General features: G+C 51.1%; 1 protein-coding gene across 2 annotated transcripts in view; it reads left to right on the forward strand.

Annotated features, from left to right (window-relative positions):
* The window catches only part of egfra (epidermal growth factor receptor a (erythroblastic leukemia viral (v-erb-b) oncogene homolog, avian)), a 56,531-nt gene extending 42,890 nt beyond the window's left edge, over positions 1-13,641 (forward strand). For both annotated transcript variants that reach the window (XM_018757707.2, XM_018757705.2), the window contains 15 exons: positions 390-480; positions 1,122-1,279; positions 2,177-2,215; positions 2,612-2,753; positions 2,846-2,968; positions 3,254-3,352; positions 5,465-5,650; positions 6,279-6,434; positions 7,281-7,356; positions 8,463-8,609; positions 9,384-9,481; positions 9,857-10,024; positions 11,384-11,425; positions 11,599-11,692; positions 12,190-13,641. In XM_018757707.2, coding sequence (XP_018613223.2) covers positions 390-480; positions 1,122-1,279; positions 2,177-2,215; positions 2,612-2,753; positions 2,846-2,968; positions 3,254-3,352; positions 5,465-5,650; positions 6,279-6,434; positions 7,281-7,356; positions 8,463-8,609; positions 9,384-9,481; positions 9,857-10,024; positions 11,384-11,425; positions 11,599-11,692; positions 12,190-12,536 — 1,966 coding nt within the window. In that variant the 3' untranslated portion in view covers positions 12,537-13,641. The remainder of the gene's footprint in view (positions 1-389; positions 481-1,121; positions 1,280-2,176; positions 2,216-2,611; positions 2,754-2,845; positions 2,969-3,253; positions 3,353-5,464; positions 5,651-6,278; positions 6,435-7,280; positions 7,357-8,462; positions 8,610-9,383; positions 9,482-9,856; positions 10,025-11,383; positions 11,426-11,598; positions 11,693-12,189) is intronic.
* The last annotated feature ends 2,173 nt before the right edge of the window (positions 13,642-15,814 follow it).

Genomic DNA, 15,814 nt, shown 5'->3' on the forward strand with positions numbered 1-15,814 from the left:
CATCGGGCTTCGAGCAGAGCCGTGCGCTCTAGACGGGAGCGTGATCTCATACCCCTCTGCGCATGATGACTGATCCTTATTGTCAGGCGCAGCCCAGCCTGAGCAAGCAGGATTAGCGACGTTTCTGCCAGCGAAAGTATGCTTGGCCAGCGGAATAATATTTGACGGGAGGCTGGCTGAGCAGTTTGAGCTGTTTAACCAACCCCGGTGTTTGATTAATCTTTCAAATGTGTGTCTGGAGGTAGCCGTCCATGCAGTAATTATTAAACCGAGCCCACGGCTAGCGACCGAACAAGTCAACTGTCCCGTTTAAACGCTAATGGAGGTTTCGGGAAGGAAGGTCTCGTCTCATCTGCAGGGTTTGCGAGCGACTGTTTGTGTTTCCTCAGGGAGCCGCGAGAGTATGTGGTCAACGATACCTGCCTGCCCTGTGACCCGGAGTGCCAACTCCAGAACATAACCGAGACTTGCCGAGGACCGGTAATAACACCCCGCTCCCCTCGGTCCGCGGGCCGATTCCCGCAACGCTGCTCACGCTTCGTCGGTTTCAGTGATCATGATGAGTGTTAATACACTGGCGCCGACCACTTCTACTGCAGCCCATCCCAACTCACTGGACAGTCAAGAGAAATAATCACTGCGTGTGGGGCGGCACAGTGGCACAGCGAGTAGCGCTGCGAGAGGACATGGGTTCGATCTCTGCTCAGTCTGTGTGGAGTTTGCATATTGTCCCCGTGTCTGTGTGTGTTTCCTCTGGGTGCTCTGGTTTCCTCCCATAGTCCAAAGACATGCCGTTGAGGTTCATCCATAGTGTGCGAGTGACAGAGAGAGTGTGTGTGTTCCACTGATGGCTGGATGAGTGACCCAGTGTAAGTAGTGTATCCAGCAGTGTAAGTCACCGCGGTGAATAAGGTGTGTTGGCTCATAACACTACATAGAGTTCATTGGAAGTCGCTGTGGAGAAAAGCATCTGCTAAATAAATAAATGTAAATGAGTAAATTTCAGACAAACTCAAAATGCTCAGGCTTTGACCTTTGACTGGTCTGCACCAGATGGGTGACTAGGACCTGGACCGGGAGGTCACTAGTCCTGAGTGCTGTTTTTTCCCCTCCCCCCGCAGGGTCCTGATATGTGCATGGCTTGCGCCAACTTCAAAGACGGCCCCCACTGCGTCCACTGGTGCCCCCACGGCATCCCCGGGGAGAGCGACACTTTGGTGTGGAAATACGCCGATAAGGACGGGGTCTGCCAGAGCTGCCACGAGAACTGCACCCAGGGGTGAGAAGAGGGCTGGAGTGGGACCGGGAGTTAGATCGTGCAGACCAGTCCCTAGTGCTACTGACTAGTGAAACGCCGAAACCGAGGCAGCGGTCGTGGCGCCGCACGCCAACCGAACAGGCCCTTCCGTGCGGGAAAGCAAACGGCCAGGAAAACAACAGTAATGAAAAGGAGCTCATTATAAACCATTTTAATTTCTGCGGATGTGGAGTCTTCCCTCACATCTTCGCTCACCTGAGCATCTCTGCCACCGCACCATAATTCGTGGACGCGAGAACCTCTGTTGAAAACTAGTAGAAGTAGCGCCGCGCCAGTCGGAAAGCACCGCGACACATTGGGGTGGAAAAAAATCGTAGTTTATTAGAAAAATAGCGGACAGCGGTTCTTTTTGGAAATCATGGCACGAGGGCTTAATGTATTGCTGCAAATGGAAATGAGATATGCACTTTTAATAACTCTGCACATCTTGTCCTGTCATATTCTGCATTCTTTCTATCGCACCATAATATTCATTCGTCATACTCCAGCTTCCAGCCGGCAGCGTACCAAGAAATTGCGTTCTATGCCTCTCTTATATTCGTTTATTGTGCGGCATCATATCTCAATAAACCGGATGATTATAATCCGAGCCGATCCGCACGGCCCTAAATTCATAACGAGCACCTGGTGGAGCGATGAGTTTTGCTTTGGAACGACTGGTGTGCGCGCAAGTGTACTGTGCGTGTGGTGCCTCACCGGCCCGTCAGGAAAAATCTCGAACTTCCCGATGGCCAATCCGGCATTGGGCGGGAATCACCTTCTCCAATGACCTGCAGTGTGTTTTGCATACATGCTAGGGTCTAGGTGATGATCTCCAGCAGGTCGGCGCTCATCGCGTTGTCGTTCTTCTCTCCACAGGTGCAGCGGTCCAGGGTTGGATGGCTGCCACGCTAGAGGGTAAGACATGTCCCTCGACTCCAACGCCTTCGCTCTTAAACTCATGGATACTCAACACTCCTGAACATGTGGCCAGAAACGTGCGCTTTGGAACACGCGTCTTCTAATGCAGCTGTAGATCCTGCAGTTTCCAACACTTTCAAAGCGTGGAACAAACTTTCTTCAAACCGTCAATTTAGGGTCGCTGTCTTGGCCAAAGCTTTGAGAAGACTTGAGAGAACATCTTTCCACACGTTTTCACGTGACTCATGAAAATAAGAATCCAACGTAGGTGTTGTGCAGAACAGCTGGACATTCATTGAAATGTATCACCTGGGACTGAATGGACAGGTGCCTTGGGGTCTCCGGTAGAGTTCGGTCGCTGTTCTTCTACACTGATCCGCTGTGTTTCCACAGCTCGCGCCTGTCCTCCATCGCAGCCGGGGTGGTAGGCGGCCTGCTGGCCTTCGTCATCATCGCTCTGTCCGTCTTCGTGCTGCTGCGCAGGCGTCGCATCAAGAGGAAGAGGACCCTGCGCAGGCTGCTCCAGGAGAAAGAGGTGGGTCGTGCCTGCGGGTCGCGAACACGGGCTGCACCGTTCAGACTGACTAAGGGAACCCAGCATGAGCTTGAGTTGCGTCTTCCTCACAGCTGGTCGAACCCCTGACGCCAAGCGGGGAGGCGCCCAACCAGGCCTTGCTCCGCATCCTGAAGGAGACTGAGTTCAGGAAGATCAAGGTCCTGGGATCTGGAGCCTTTGGAACTGTCTACAAGGTACTTGAGCACCACTGTGAAGGATGCACGTGACCCCGATCATCTCAGGAGTGAAAATTCTGTAGGATCCTAATGCTCTATAATACTGTAAACAGAGTTCCAATAGTCCCTAAATCCATACGTTCACCTGACGTTAGGTTTGGTTCACCCTTATCCATTTGGTTTTGAAAAGCTTCCGGTGAAGGATGCCGGGAGATCTCGTTTGAGTTGCGTGTCTTACTGCTGTGTGCCCAGTTGCCTGTGTTGGTAGGACATGGTGGTACTACGGTTCTCCTTACTCTACAGGGAATGTGGGTTCCAGAAGGAGAAGATGTGAAGATCCCCGTTGCCATCAAGGTGCTGAGGGAGGCCACATCTCCTAAAGCGAACAAAGAGATCTTGGATGTGAGTCAGTGCATAATGTCTCTGTGTACATTTACATTTATTTGTTTCCATAAACACCGACATGTGATTTTCTCCAACTCGACATATGCAAAGTGCATCAACAATATAAAGAGTTTTCGAAACAAACTCTCGGTCATCAAAGCACAGCTTGCCTATCTGACACCTCAAGTAGCTGCTTATAAAAGTGACATTTAAATAACAAACACACAGATAATCATAGCAGATGGTGTTGGACTCATTTATGTAGATTTCTGGAGATCAGGAGAGAAGTTGCTCTGAAAGAGATGGGTTTGAGGATTGCTGAGAGGGATTCAGCAGCTCTGAGGGGCAGAGGGTGTCCATTCCACCACATCAGGGACAAAAGCTGAGTGAGACAAGCAGCCAGAGGTGTTTTTAACATTATTAGATGAAATGGAAAAATAGTCATCTTTGGCATTACTAAACTGATAGAGGAGTATAAGGGGGGGGAAAAAAAACAGGTTTGCCAAGTTTTAATTTTTCTGCTAAAATACTTTTGGTCCCAGAGTACATCTACCAGCATCTTTAGGTTTCTGTGTTTTTAATGTACTCTTGAAAATTAGGTATACCATTTGTGTACTGGTGTTTGGTTACAAAGCGCTGAACGTACAGTAGAAAAAAAAAAGCGGAGTCAGCAATTTCTCTGAGCGTAAAGAGGCGCTTCCTGCCGTGCAGCGAGAGGAGCCGTCAGGCCATCTGACTCTCGTTTCTCCACCGGGGCTCCTGTGCCTGTTAAGAGCGATTGGGCAACCTGTCAGCGGCGTGGGGTCATCGTAAATCACTCGACCAATGTCTGTTTAAGGCATACGCATATGGAATGTCCATAAGGCCTTTTTTATTTCATTAAAAAAAAGAAAAACATTAAATTCAAGACTCGCAGCTCTATGGTGTTACGGCTCTTTTTGGCCGTAGAGAAACTTGGGCATCTAGAGCTGTATGAATGGGTAAATAGTTATATACACGTTGTACATTGTAAGTCGCATTGGAGAAATTAAATGAATAAAAGTAAATGCAAAGGAATTAGTTCTTCTTTTGGTACTTTCACTCTAATAGTGTCGGGAAGAGACACCTGTGAACATACCGTAATTTACGTGGCGCGGTCAGAAAGTTTTGAGAGCGGCCACCGTGCGGCGTTACTGCGGCTGTCGGCCCCACGCATGTTGCGTGTAATGGTGTAATGTCGCAACCTCGGCAGCATCACACGGCAGCGAGTGTTAAAACCGATTGATTGATTGATTGATTGATTGTACCACGTCATAAGTCCGCCGTAAATATGGGTACGAATCCACCAAAGAGGGCCGGTTCGGTATCCATTTTGCCATTAAAAGCAAAAGGCGAACGGAAAGAAGTGCAGAGAAACACGGCACGGCAGCTGGGTTGGAGCGCAACTCCTCGCAGGACGCGATGTTCTCGGCCCGGAGAGGAGGGTCACCTTCGTGCACGGTTGCAAATTTTCGGCAGACAGCGCAGCATAAACATGGCGCGTAAACAGCGCGGGCGTCACACCTCGCTCGGGGGTGATAATTCTCGCGCTGACGTCAGTGGGAAAGGCAGAAATGGAGGCTGCGCTGCAGCTCTGAGCCAGATCTAATCCATTTAGTGGAAAGAAAAAGCTTAAAATGTAATCCTTTTATTATTAATGCTGGGTTTGCTGTTTGGAATTAGCAGCGCAGTCCCTGGTGAGACTTGTTTGGTTTGCTAGGGCTGCTTCTCGCTCGCTTATACGTCCCTTGCTACGCCCCAACCAGAGGGCTACGCTCCTCCACCTCTCGCTCCGTTGTAGTGGAACGATCCCCCCTGTCCCTCGGAACTGCTGAATCCCTCGGACCATCCAAGAAAGGTGTCGAAACCCATCTCTTTTGGACCCGCCTCTCTCCTGAGTTTAGACCTAGTCCGTAAACTTTCACTACATACTCTGTTTAAAAAGGGAAAAGTTTACTCTCTCGCAGCTCTATATGCTGCTACATGTATAATGCGCTCTGGGTAAACGGTGCTGCATCTCAGCTCTTCGTCACTTTGGAGAAAAATCCCCTGCGAAACAAAGATGTGTAGAAATAATTCCAACACCCCCCCCCCCCACCGTTCCTCATCCAGGAGGCCTACGTGATGGCCAGCGTGGACCACCCCCACGTGTGCCGGCTGCTTGGGATCTGCCTCACCTCCACGGTGCAGCTCATCACCCAGCTGATGCCCTACGGCTGCCTGCTGGACTACGTCAAGGAGAACAAGGACAACGTGGGCTCCCAGTATCTGCTCAACTGGTGTGTGCAGATCGCCAAGGTGAGCGGGAACCGCCGGCTCCCTCAAGAACCCCCATACGGAGGCTGGATGTGTTTATCCTCGGCTGAACAGCTGTGTTTTCCCTCCGAGACCGCAGACCGTCAGGTTGTAGATGCACGTCAGCAGAGACTCGAATGAGTTTTATTTTCCAGAAGGAAAAGTGTTCCGCTCATCAAGTAAACAGTCGTTGCAGAACTCCCCCGGGTTTTTTTTTTTTCTTTTTTTTTTTTTCCTCTTTTCAAAAGCAACACATTGCTTTTATTGCTTTAAGCTTCAACCGCAACAGAGGTGTTATTCGCAGGAAATGGATCATCTTTTCTGAGAACGAACGCCACACCTCAATCGCTCATAAACACATCATACATATTATACAACCCGATCACCTGACGGCGCGATCGTACCACCTTTCGCCGCTCTTGAAAACTTCCTCTATAAGCCAGTAATTTAACACATCCGCCAATTACAGTGAAAGGTGATGCCTATAAATTAGAGGGACTGTAAATCAGCGCATGGGAGCTTTTTTAGCGCTCTAAGTGCCACTAATGGAAAGACCTCTCTCTTTCGAGATAACATCATGACATTATTGCAGATAACTTGGTTCACATGCTGTTTTAACACTCCCCCCCAGGGTATGAGCTACCTGGAAGACAGACACCTGGTCCACCGCGACCTGGCTGCCAGGAACGTGCTGGTGAAGACCCCGCAGCACGTCAAGATCACGGACTTCGGCCTGGCCAAGCTGCTCAGTGCAGACGAGAAGGAGTATCACGCCGACGGGGGGAAGGTGAGTCCCTGCGCTCAAGAGATCCTTAACTATTCCTAGGCCACGGGCCTCTTCAAGGATGAGATGAGAGCTCAGCGCCCCTCCCATACGTGTCCATAAATATGTGCCAAATATTTCACTCCGTTCATTGTTTTGAAACTTGATCACCTTCACATCATAGATGAGAGGTTTTTATTTTTATTTAGACAGTTATTTTCAAAGCAAATGTACACTTCTCAGACCCCGTGAAGCCCAGCTGTAGAGCTCCAAAGGTGTCCGTGAGCCCCGAGTTAAAGGCCCCTGCTTTAAACCTTTACTGGAGAAGGTTTGAAGGTTGTCCTTCGTAAATCTGGAAACCGCCGTGGTGCTGAAGACGACTATCAGCTGCACGCTTAATATTGTTCGCTCTGCCGCTTTATTCAGTATTAGGATGATGAGGATAGGTATCTGTGATGAGCGTGTGAACGTGGTTTAGAGCAAATTCACCCTGTTTGCTATGATTATAATCCCCCCGTGCTTTGGGCCTTAATGTAATATAGGCCTCATCAGATTGTTTCGGAGCCGCTCTCTCCACGGTTCACCTGCGGGCGAGATTTAGCGCAGGACGCCAGCACTTCTTTCCCACCGTCCAGCTGCCCGTCTTGCCGAGTCTCGGGGAAAACCGGCGTTCTGGAGCAAACGAGCGCAATTGAATTCGTGCGCTCATGTGTTTTCAATCATGGGCTCCGGCAAATGACACCGGCACTAGATGGGTTTCAGGAAGAGCTTTTCCAGTGTGGAGCTCCTGGTGACAGCGGAGATGGTCGGGGGAGCACTGATTCAAGGGGGTCTGTCCCTCTCTCTCTCTCTCTCCCCCCCCCCCCCCAGGTGCCCATCAAGTGGATGGCGCTGGAGTCCATCCTGCACCGGACGTACACACACCAGAGCGACGTGTGGAGCTACGGTGAGTGACGGATGGGTCGCCGCGCTGTTGGGGGCGGAGGAGGAAGAAGCGCCTCCTGCTGTGTGGACCCCCCAGGTGGTCCGCTGATCCACATGCAGCCTTGTGGTGGTCCGGGTGGGAGGGGGCGGTCAAGAGAAGCTCCCTCCAAACGACTCGCAAGCCGCCTCCTTCACCCCTCCGCTCCCGAGGGTCACCCGAGGAAGGAGATGAGCTGAACCTGTGCGAAAAATATTCCGCCTCTTCTTCTTGGCCGCGCATAGAGCTCAGATTCGGGGGGGGGGGGGGCTGCCGCCCACTCCTTTGGACGCGTTTGCGGGATTTATTTCATCGGACTGGAAAGGGCCTCGACAAAGCCACCATCTGCCAGCTGCGTTGTCTCTGACGGAGGGAGAGCGGGACGTTTAACCCTGTAGGACCGCGCCCTGCGATCGTCTTCCTAGCGCCGCAGCGTCCCACATCGTACCACCGACGCAGCCTGTTCCGCTACTTCAAAGAACACGTCCTCTTGCAGGGTTTAACTGTGTTTTTATTGGTAAACTTGAGTACTTAATGCCAGTAATCACATATTAAAGTAACGTGAGCCTAAACTAATGTGCCTTGAGGAAAGGAGGACGTCCGAAGGAGGCGCCACTTGCAGGGGACGGGGACAGGCGACCGTCCCATGAGACAAATGTACCCTGATTTATTGCACAGTTTACACAGTTACAGTTAATGTACAGGGGCTCTTTAGGAAGCAGTTTTTTTTTTTTTTTTTCTTTAAAAGATGTTTGAGGCCTTCTGCAGATCTCCTTCATGCTGGAGTTTTAGAATTTTTTTAAAAAAACTTTTTTTATACAAGTGATCCGCGGTTTGACTGGCAGGGGAGCGAGGGCTCAGTGCTGACGCTGTGCGACACTCGGGGGAGTCGCTCGGCACACTGCGGCATTCTGACCGGAACGATGATCTCGCAACAGGATGTCGGTTTACCTCTTGAAGCCCCACGTCGAGCATCGAGCGCATCCTGTTTCGTACGACGAAGCATCACCGCTTGTCGTCACCTGCCGGGTGGCTGTGGGGGCTGCCGCCACATTGCGTGACGCCGCTCCCCCTCTCCTCCTCCTCCGCAGGTGTGACGGTCTGGGAGCTGATGACGTTCGGGACGAAGCCCTACGACGGCATCCCGGCCAGCGAGATCGCCGGCGTGCTGGAGAAGGGCGAGAGGCTGCCGCAGCCGCCCATCTGCACCATCGACGTCTACATGATCATGGTCAAGTGTGAGTGCTGCCGTACGGTTAACCGTAGCGTGGGGTCCACCCGGTATCGCGGTACACCACCACTGCACCGTCATGGGCCTCCGCAGCCCCACGTAGCTAGACTGGGAAGTACAGACCCTGGCGGGGGCGGCTGTTGTAATTACCGGTTTTAGCAGTTCAGTAGGAAAAGTAGCCACTTGCTGAATAAGGCTGAATGGGGACAAAATTAAGGAATTCAGTTTTTTTTTTTTTTTTTTTTTCTTCTCCCCCCCCCCTCCATTTAAAAATATGATTTTAATTGTATGCATGAATGAATATGTATTTGACTGACACTTTTCTCCAAAGCCACTTACAAGGTTAAGCTGCTTAGTTATTTACCCATTTATACAGCTGGGTCATTTTTACTGGAGTAATTTGGGGTGAACAGTTTGATCAAGGGTACTGGGATTTGAACCTGCAACCTATGGGTAAAAAAGTAGCAGCTCCAACCCGCAATATATATGTATATAGAGAGAGAGAACGGTTCAACCGCATGGGCTCTTGCTGTATGTCATTATAAATGGGCTCTATAGTGTTGACGGACTGATAAACTCATATGTATCTTGGACTTTAACACTTGGTATATAGTGACTCTCCAGTTTGTTACGTATCTGCTGATGTTCTGCCGAATGCAGTTTTGAAGTTTAGCAGGTCGAACTCCATGGGTCGTTGGTAGCATATGGGGGGGATGTCTCTGGGGGTCTCTCGGGGCTCTGGGACCTCGTCGCTGACCTTTAAGGATCTCCGCTCCTTCAGGCTGGATGATCGATGCCGAGAGCCGCCCGCACTTCCGGGAGCTCATCGTCGAGTTCTCCAAGATGGCCCGCGACCCCCAGCGCTACCTCGTCATCCAGGTACCCCTTCTAGAGAAACGCGTGCAAAGCACACGGGCTGACTTTCCACCCCTCCCCATCGTCAGGCCTACAGGGGCTCGGCAGCGAGCTTCGCGTGGGACGCCGGCCACGGGAACAGGATCTCACGGCATTCGTGATCTAAAGCACCTGCTTGACTTCTTGCAGGCGCAATATTTCAATTCCGTGGTGGACGTCACTTCGTGCTTCTGATGCTATGCACGCATTGCAGGTCATCGTGTAATTAGAATACCAGACTTGTTCTCGGTTCAGCAAGACGAAGGCTGTCTCCAACGTCCCGCTGACCACGGTTGGTCGTTTGCAAACCGTGAAGGTCCTTGATCTGCTCCGTTCCCATTCGTTGCTCCCGTGTTGCAGGGCGACGAGAGGATGAACCTGCCGAGCCCCTCCGACTCCAAGTTCTACCGCTCCTTGATGAGCGGGGACGACATGGAGGACGTCGTGGACGCGGACGAGTACTTGGTCCCCTACAAGGGATTCTTCAGCAGCCCCAGCACGTCCCGCACACAGCTTCTCCACTCCATGGTAACCGCATCCGTGGTAACCGGGTCGCCGCCCTGTGTGCGAGACAGATGACGGGGGAGGGGCGACACGCACGCACGCGCACGCACGCACGCACGCACGCACACACTGTAAACACTGACAAGGCAGCATCTTGTAAAAGCCACGTTCTTGCAGTGCGACGCTGGCAATGAGCCAGCGGCCGTGTGGCCTCACGCAGGTCTCTGCGCTCCGATATCCTATCGCGCAGGAACCGCGGCACCCCCCACCCGCACCCCTCCCCCTCCCCCCCCCTCCCGGTGCGCCACAGAGCCGCCTTTGTTACGGCACCAACAAAGGGGTTTGGGTTCCATCTGCAACACGGGCTGAATGTCTGCCGGGCGGAGATTGGCGAGGGTTCGAAGCACCCAGCCGGGTCTCGGGGGAAGAGGGGGGCGGCTGGTCGTACAAGGGCTGAGCAAGACCGCGATACCTGGCCCCTCTCGTCGGTGCCGAGGTACACGAGTGTGGGAGGACCACCCGCTTCCTGTAGCGCTGACGGCCCCCGGAGACGCGGTTCCCATCCCTTTTTTCAAAGGGTGCGTCTGTGAAAGAGCTCAAACGGAGGGGCTGTTTGCTCATTTCCTGACTCACCCCCCCAACACCATTGTAATCCCATCGCCGCTTGTGCCTGATGACCTTCGCAGGCGCGTCCCGCGGTGCCGCTCGGGCCGAGGAAAAGAAACACTTGTACTTAGAGGAGCGCAGTGCTTACATTAGCGCCTGCCTTCGCGTTGGGAAACTGCCATGTAGGACCTCCGAAGTCCGAAAGTTGCAGCGCTGGGCAGTTTGAACCACAGCAGCCCCGGTTTCGGCGGCTCCTCGGCGACAGCAGCTGCCGCCTCGCGATGGAATCGAGGGGCCCGGGGTTTGAATCCCCGCTCCTGCTGTAGTTCCCTTGATCGAGGTACTTACTCTGACCTGATGCGGTAAAAATGACCCAGTTGTATTAATGGCTAAATCACAGTCAGTGGCTTAGCGTACAAACCCCACTTTTTTAGTGACCTTGGATAAAGGAGTGTGATAAATCTCTCTCTCTCTCACACACACACACACACACACACACACACACACACACACACACACACACACACACACACAGTGGCTGAAACCACTTGTCCCGAGCGGGGTCGCAGCGAACCGGAGCCCAACCCGGCAACACAAGGCTGGAGGGGGAGGGGACACACCCAGGACGGGACGCCAGTCCGTCGCAAGGCCCCCCAAGCGGGACTCGAACCCCAGACCCACCCGAGAGCGGGCACGGGCCAAATCTTCCCCGCCACTGCACCCCCCACGATAAATAATAATAGTTATTAATATCAACTTTCTTCATCTATCTTGCAGAGTCTCAACAGCAGTACCGGGGGCACTTGGCATAGGACTGGGGTAAGTACAAGTGTACTGCACCGCACCACGTACACTGGTGTTCCCTTACCCTGCACTACTTGTTCCTATTACTTCCTTGAGCAGTTCAGGGGCCAGAAGGAAATAGATTCCGACCGCACAGCACTCGGACTTTGACCGCTCTCTGACTGTTCTCTTCGTGCGGTTCTGCCCAGAATGGCTGCCCGGCGCGGGAGAACAGCGTGGTTCTGCGCTACATCTCCGACCCCACGGACAGCTTGCTGGACAGGGACTTCCAGCCGGCGCCGGGTGCGTATCGGAACCCTCCGGCGGCCCCTTTCTGACGGCGTCACGCTGAACGTGAACTTCTGCGCTGGAAGGGAATAGAAATGTTTGTCGTTCACTGGCCGCTGTGCAGAAAAAGCCTTTTTTTTTTTTTTTTTTTTTTTTTTTAAACACAGTGTTGCTATAAAATGGTCAGTCAGACTGGACTAGTGCGCACTTAATTTGGCTCTCCTGGTAAAGGGCGCCCCCTGCTGGACAGGGGCAGAATAGCTTTTTCGTTCCCAGAAATTCTGGTTAAAATCAGAGTTTACAGTGTTTTACTACTTCTGGAGGACACTTTAAGATGAACTGGTGTAAGACTAGCTTTACAATGATTTACTCATTTATACAACTGGGTATTTTTAGTGTATCCATTCAGGACCAGTACCTTGACATTCAAGTCTTTGTTCTTACAAAACCATTTTGGAGCTCGGTAATATTTATTTTTTAAAATATTTTTATACCTTTTGCTCGTGTCACAGAATACATGAACCAGAACGGGAGCGGCCCGCTGGACATGACGAACCCCAGCTACCAGCAGCCCCCACCGCCACGTGCCATGCTCCCCACGGTGGCATCCGACGACACGGAGGCCGAGTACCTGAACTGCTTCAAGCTGGAGGCGAACCAGCCCGAGTACCTCAACACGCCCCAGATGGTAGTGGACGAGCCCCGGTTCTGGGGCCAGAAGTGCAGCCCGCAGATGAGCCTGGACAACCCCGACTACCACCAGGGCTTCGCTGCCCTGCTCCAAGCCCGGCCCAACGGCCACCTCCCCGCCACAGAGATCGAGTACCCGGGCCTGGCCTTACAGGCGCAGGTCCACTAGCAAACCGCCTCCCTGCGTCAGCCCGGCCGGCGACCCTCAGCGCCATGGGAGGGAGGTGCGTGACTTGCTTCTGGACCATAAATGGCCTGATGTCATTGCGGAAGGAAAGACAATGGCGCTAAAGGGGACGTAACGGTGCCGCCTTGGGACCGGTTTTATAGACTTTGGCCGGTACCTTGTTGGGTCGCGGGCCTTGCTTCAGGGCGGGCTTTTGCTTCTTTGGTCACCTCTGGTGATCCCACCGGGGTTCCTGGTGGACCGTGGACTCGAACTAGCGGAAGAGCCAAAGAGCAGAGGGGACATTGGTCCGTCTCTGAAGCTCTCTCAAAGTGTCACTCAAACCCATGGGACTGGACCCGTTCTCTCCTGGTGTGTACCCGCCCCGCAGACACTGCCCAACTGCTCGCCCCAGAAGGCAGGACTCCATACAAAGTCCTTCCTAAGAGGCGTGTCATGAGAGACCAACGGTGACTGCAGCTCGGGTTTGGACGGCTTCCCTGGTTGCCGCGGGCAACAAGTGAGCAGAGGAGCAAAAAAAGTAGCATAACTGCTGACACACAGTACATGTGTCCACCTGGCCTCCTACCGCTGTCAAACCGTACGGGGGCATCTCCGGGGGGGCACCGTGTGCTGCCGTACATGAATGTTTCTGAACATATACAGCATTTTTCCTTTGGTGTAAGATTATGTGTACAGCAGGAGACGGACTGGGCTGTGAAGACAAGGAGACACTTGAACTTCCACGCCGCGAGGACACACCTTCTTTCTCTTAGGGGTGCGTTCAGCAAGGGGCTGAGACTAGGAGGTGGAGGACAGTGGCTATGGGGGTGTATGAGGTTGTATGTCATATTCATGTATTCATATTAAGGATTCTATTTGCTCCTTTTAATTGCACCGATTGCACTGTTTCGTCTGCTTTGCTCTCCAGATGTAGCAACCCCCCCCCAACCCGGTACCGAAGTAGACGTGCTGGACTGTAATTACTGCGTTGTGTTTCTTCTCCCCCCTGGCAAAAGTGAATGTTTTTATTGATCCGTTCATGAGCCAATCAGTGTATTCAGATAATGTTGCTCTTTTCAAATAAAACACTGTTTAGCGGACCTCATGGTCTGGGTGTTTTTCCATTATTGTTTCCTAGATGATCAGGACCTTCTATTTGCTATTTGCCTTCAAGTTATTAAATTTAATGTTAGCTGGTGCTTTTCTTCAAAGTGAATTACACTGTTATTCACCCATTTACACAAGTGTTTCATTTTTCTTTGCCCTAAATAGGGGGGGGGGGCTACTGCAGCTGGAGGTGAGATTTGAATGTGGGACCTTAGGGTCCAAAGGCATCACAGTACCAGGCGCCCCTATGCATGCATGCATACAAATTTTAGAGAAGAGGCCAGTAAAAACAGGGTCTTCGTCTTCAAATACTTTTGTGTTCCTAAGAGAAGAGCAGGTGTATTATTCTCACATGGCACCTGATTTTTCAATGTTGACAGCTAGGAGTTTCATAACCCCTCCAGAGAAATGAAATGAACTTGTTGGCCTAGTATGACAGGACGGGTATGAATCTCACCTTCCTTCTCGGCTGCGTGACCAAACAGTCCCCAGCGATGAGACGCGGGACGCAGTCCATCAGAGCCAGTTTTCAAAATTCAAGAAACTGCCTGAACAATTCATTTCACTCTTTCTCCAAAGCAACTTTTTAAAATTGACCCATTTATACAGCTGGATAACTTTAGTGGAGCAATTTAGGGTAAGTACCTTACTCAAGGGGGATTTGAACCCACAACCTTGGGATCCTAAAGCAGCAGCTTTAACCACTAGGCTACCAGCAGTTTGTGCAATATGCTCCTGATCTTGAACAAATGAGACCATGTCTTTACACTGGGTTCTTTGTGCTGGATACACATGAGCGCCATCACCACGACCATATTCGCCTTGTTCACAGCACAACCCGGTGGCCCTAGATGTTCCGGGAGGAAAAAAAAACAGGTCATTGTCTGGCACCAAATGCTCTTGTATGTCTGTTTCTGTTGGCAAGCACCCTGGTTGTGTCTACTTTGAAGGAGTCCCAGAAGCCCTTTCAGCTCCTGGAATGCAGCGCCCCTGGCCACTTCACTTAATGCTCTGCCCAAAAAGCCTGGACTGCCTCTTCCAAACAAGCTCTACCAGTAAAAAAAAAAAAAAAATCCCAGGTCCTCCTTTGCCGGAGCTTTAGTTTTGTTTGGAACTGGATGCATGGTGCAAATTATGGCTAAACAGGTCCTTAGTCTTTTTTTTTTTTTTTTTTTACATTTATACACTCAGACCATTGGTCACTTTTCTTTGATAGACTAAATTAATTTCATTTGACAAAGGTGGCTGGGTAGGTGATTCATTTTCCTAACAAAGTACCCAATGAAAGTATATTAAAAACATTTTGACCCAGCTACTCTTTATGAACAATTAACCCTTAAATAATAAAGCTGTTCAGCAGTTCAAATCCTTATGCCTTGTCTAGCACCCTTGACCAAGGTACAGCACTTACCCTGAATTGATATGGTAAGAACACCCTCATGTCTAAATGGGTCCCTCCTTGTAAAGGTGATTATCCAACATCGCAAATCACCTTGGACAGATTCCTCAGCCCAGTAAGGATTCATTAGGTTATGATTTTTTTTTTTTTTTTTTAATTAAATGATGCCCCTATTAAGTCAATCATTTGCTGAGTTATTTCCCTCTTCTGGTTCCAATATAGTAAGATGAGTTTCCACTGTCACTCAACACTGCTGAATTAGTCAAGGTCTGAAAAACCTCTTTTGGACATACTTCTCTCTGATCTGTTACCTCCATAAACTTGCTCTACGTAGTCTTATGTTGGTTAAGCTAACTTCACTTTGAGAATCATGTTGGCGCGCGCACACACACACACACACCTGCTGGTGAAATACACTTTTCTTCCTCAGAGGTTAATGTCGCTTTGGAGAATAAATGCAAACGTACATGCAAACGTGCCTACGTCACCCACGCACCACCTACCGAAGGTGCGAAAGCTATAACGAGATGTGTGAATTGCTCTTGCTGACAGCCACTCTAAACACCCTAGAAATGGTGTGTCTCTCACACACACACACACACACACACACACACTTTTGGCAACTGCAGCATCACATTCAAAAGCTTCTTGGGCATCAGATGCGTCACATGCTCTGTCAGCTCCTTGGAAGCCATTGTTCCCGTCAACAAGGCTGTTGCTCTGCTCCGTTGCACAGTAAATTAGTTTCTACCAGTAAAGTTAGGTTCGAGCT

The sequence above is a fragment of the Scleropages formosus genome, chromosome 7, assembly GCF_900964775.1.
Source record: "Scleropages formosus chromosome 7, fSclFor1.1, whole genome shotgun sequence".
NCBI lineage: Eukaryota > Metazoa > Chordata > Actinopteri > Osteoglossiformes > Osteoglossidae > Scleropages > Scleropages formosus.